Here is a 4,233-nt window from a genome sequence, read left to right on the forward strand (position 1 = left end):
AATGTAGCTTGGTTATATTCACCCCCTCCTAACTCCTCCTAAAGCCCCACCCTGACTCATAAAGCGGGGAATGTAGCTCAATTTGTAGAGTGCTTGTCTAGCATGGAGGAAACTCGAGGCTCCATCCCCAGCACCATATAGACCAGGCATGGAGGCATATACCTGTAATCCCACCACTTGTGAGGTGGAGGCAGGAGGATCAGAAGTTCAAAGCCAGCTTTTTTTTTTTAACTTTTACAAAAACTTTATTGAGAATTTCATACATGTATATAAAGTGTTTTGATCAAATCCATGCCACTCCCTCCCCTCCAACATTCCCCCCTCTGAAGAGGTAACCCTAAAATCTCAAAGCCAGCTTGTAATAAAGGAGACCCTGCCTATAAATAGATAGATAAAATGGAAGGTTCTAGAGCAGATTTGAAAAGGTATGCAAGAAATGTTAATAGCTCTTCCTATGGAGGAGAGAATTCTATGTTCAGGCAGGTCTATGAAATGGACTTCTTTACTCTGGGACATCTCAGAAAGGTTCCTGTGCCCATTTTATTTGATGACTGTCCAAGTGTGAAGTAGCAGCAATGTCTTTCAAGACACATTTGGAAATGTCTCACCAGATGTCCTCTGAGGTGTTTATTTGAGCAATATCTCTAAGCGCAGATCAATTTCCTGTGACACGTAGTTTATCTCCCAGAGTTTCTTTTTTCTCCCTAAGTTACCCTTTTGATTCTCTGGTGCATGGACTAAAATCTCACCCACCCCGGGTACACTCGCAAAACAACCCATCTCATTAATACTTGGGACAGCAAAGGCCGGAAGGAGCATTTGGGAAACAGAGAAACAGTCCATGGTGCAACACGGATGGAACTCTTTAGGGAAAAAGAATTTGATAAATAGATACGAGGAACAATAGCACTAAGGGCAGATTTCTGCGGGGGAAAAAAAGAACCTCATGTATTTGACATTTTGATGGCTAAATTGCACAGTCTTTCCCATCACAGGACTGTTCTCCTCAGCCAAGACTGTTAGGGCTCAGAGAAACAGAGCTGAGTGGCGAAAGCCTGTGTTCAATATCTGTCATTCTGAAGATTGCTAATGTTCAAGTGCATTGTCTGCACACTATTTATTGCCTTATCAGTGTTTCAGCTGGGAATGAATCAACTATTTGTGGACAGGCAGGCTTAAGTTAGGGTAAGCTGATGGTGGTTACTGTCTGGGGTGTTGTCACAGTTAAAAGACTCTTGATTTGTAAGAGCTAGTTGAGGATTTAATTAGACAAAAACATCCAGGAATAATGCTGACATTATTATTTCAAAAGGAGAAAGAGCTTACTTGGCCTTCCTGAAATCACTGTCTGGGTGCGATTTTTGGATTGAAACTCTTTGAAGCTGAGTTCTTTACCTCTTGATTCCTTTACGAACAAGACACAAGCGGAGAGAAAGCAAAATTGGAGGTTTCTCTGTACAACTCTTCTAATCATTATCAATAGTGGGAATCATGCTTTGTTATTGTTCTTTTAAAAATATTTTTATGTATTTATTTTATTTTATGTGTTTGATTGTATTGCCTGCATGTGTGTAAGTGCACCCATGTCCTGCAATGCCGAGGAAGTCAGAAAAAGGACGTTGGATTCCCCTGGAACTGGAGTTATGAATGGTTGTTAGCTTCCACGTGGGTGCTGGAAATTGAACCCGGGTCCTCTGCAAGAGCAGCCAGTGGTCTTAACTGCTGAGCCATCTCTCTAGCCCCTTGTTATTGTTCTTGAGGGCAGATGACATACTGAAATTTTTTTATGTGTATGCATGTATTGCCTGCATGTAGGTAAGTGCACCCATATCATACAATGCTGGCGGAGGTCAGAAGAGGCTGTCAGATCCCCTGGGACTGGAGTTACAGACAGTTGTTAGCTTCCATGTGGGTGCTGGGATTCGAACCCAGGTCTTCTGCAAGAACAACCAGTGTTCTTAACCGCTGTGCCATCTCTCTAGCCCTGACATACTGAAATATTTAAGTTGTGTGAAATATGTTCAGCTTTTTAACAGATGGGGGAAGATTTTTAAATCTTCCATTAGGAATTTTTCTTTCAAAGCTCCCAAATTATTTAGGTGTTTGCATTTTGCACCATATATAGATGATGATATTTTCCTAGATTTTAATTCTTAATGATTGGTCATCATTTCAGTGCATGTCCTACAAACATTTGAACAAAGTGCTGAATTAACTTGCTTAGGCCTTGTAATTCATGCAACACATTACATAATTAGTATAACATCAAGTTGAAAATACACATATCTTTGGATATGTTATAAATTCACTGAAAATAGCCAAACTATTTGCACAGTAAGAGTCCAGGTCTGCAATGATATTAGGAATTGCTAATTTGTCCGAATTTACTTAGTAGATAAAAGGAAAACGTTAATATATTAGAATGCAAAACTGTCGCTTCTCAACAATGCAAAATCTTGCGCTAGACGGGACAGGCCACACAGTCAAAATCAACGTCTTCACTGCAACTGCTTTCTAATCATTAAACACGGGTTTTGTTTTAAATGTAAGCTGTCTGTCGGTTTGGGAAAAAATGGACCAGGCTCTCCCTCCACCCCCACCTTGTTATTCTTTTGGGGATCCAGGCCACTCCAGATGGTGTTAGTGTTGGACATAGCTTTAGAGAAACTTCAACAGACGAAGGCAGTGATGTCAGGATTCTGCTGTGCGTCGCTCCTTCCCCCCTGCAGTTCCCAGGGTAGGAAGGTGCTGAGATGGAAGCGGAGGGACGCCTGCCCACCTGCCACCACCTGTTGCCCTGGGTTATAAATTCTGCTCCCTCGAAGCTTCACTTAGCGCTCTCCAACAGCAGCTGCGTGCGGTGAGAGCGCTCCTGCCATAGCTCAGCTTCCGCCAAGACTTCATCTTCCTGGAAAGCGAGCAGTCTCAGGCTTCCCCTGACTGGCGGTAGCCACACCAAACTCTGCCGCAAGGTTTCCTTCTTTCAGCTTCACGTGGGTTAGAATGACTTTTGCCTGAGCATTTCCATCTCCCCTACATCAGGGGAAGAGCCTGGCTATCCAGCAGGACAGAAGTCCCCAGTGTGCACTGACTGTACGTGGCCTGCTGTGCCCGCGACCTATTTGCAAGGAGAAGCCGCTGGGTACCCGGGTCAGGAGCATCCTGAGCTCCGCCCTGCTGCAGGTCGGGGATGAAGTCTTCTTGTAAACCCAGCGGTCCTCCTCAGGCCGGAGCTCGCGCCTCGCCTCCGTGCGCAGGCGCAGCCGAGAGCGCGGGGCCCGGGCGGCTGGAGAGCGCGGCGCGCAGGCGCCTGGCGGCCAATGCCCGAGAGCGGCGGCGAATGCAGGGGCTGAACACCGCCTTCGACCGGCTGCGCAGGGTGGTGCCGCAGTGGGGCCAGGACAAGAAGCTGTCCAAGTACGAGACGCTGCAGATGGCGCTCAGCTACATCGTGGCCCTGACGCGCATCCTGGCGGAGGCCGAGCGCTTCGCCTCCCAGCCGGACTGGGTCGGGCTACACTGCGAGCACCTGGGCCCCGAGCACCGCTACCTGCCGTTCCCCGGCGCCAAGCTCCCAGCCCAGGCCGAGCCCTACAGCCAGAGGCTTTTCGGCTTCCAGCCGGAGCCCTTCCCCATGGCCAGCTAGGGGGCCCTCATGGCCAGCCAGGGCTCCCCAATTCCAGCTAGGGGCTCCCCATGGCCATCCAGGGCTCCCCAATTCCAGCTAGGGGCTCCCCGTGGCAAGCTAGAGACTCCCCATGGCCAGCTAGGGGCTCCTCATGGCCAGCCGGGGCTCCCCAATTCCAGCTAGGGGCTCCCCGTGGCAAGCTAGAGACTCCCCATGGCCAGCTAGGGGCTCCCCATGGCCCGCTAGGGCTGGCCATGGCCAGCCTCCCACCGCAGGTGCTGAGTGGAGGATCTCAACTTTCAGATTGATTTCCTTCGCATCCTCAGACCTCATTGCGTTGCCCCCCCTTCTGTGTTTTGTAGATTCCGTTAATGAATCTGGTGAATGACTTTTTGATTGCTGTAAAATTGATGCCGCACCCTCTTTATGAAGTACTTTGAGGTTTAGCTTAAGAAATGGGACTGGAGATGTCGTTCACTTGGTAGAGTGCTTGCCTAGCATGCACCAAGCCCCTGGGTTCGGTCCCCAGCACGCGTAAACTGAGTATAGCGGTGCACACTTGTAGTTCTAGCTTTTGGGAGGGGGAGGAAATAAGAGTCCAGGGT

General features: G+C 48.4%; 1 protein-coding gene across 1 annotated transcript; it reads left to right on the forward strand.

Moving 5' to 3' along the window:
- The first annotated feature begins 3,190 nt into the window (after positions 1-3,190).
- On the forward strand, positions 3,191-3,782 carry Atoh7 (atonal bHLH transcription factor 7). Its single transcript, XM_008832653.2, has one exon. The coding sequence runs from the start codon at positions 3,191-3,193 to the stop codon at positions 3,644-3,646; it is 456 nt and encodes a 151-aa protein (XP_008830875.1). The 3' UTR covers positions 3,647-3,782.
- Positions 3,783-4,233: the final 451 nt, after the last annotated feature.

This window comes from Nannospalax galili, unplaced genomic scaffold, assembly GCF_000622305.1.
Source record: "Nannospalax galili isolate Female #2095 unplaced genomic scaffold, S.galili_v1.0 scaffold156, whole genome shotgun sequence".
Lineage (NCBI taxonomy): Eukaryota > Metazoa > Chordata > Mammalia > Rodentia > Spalacidae > Nannospalax > Nannospalax galili.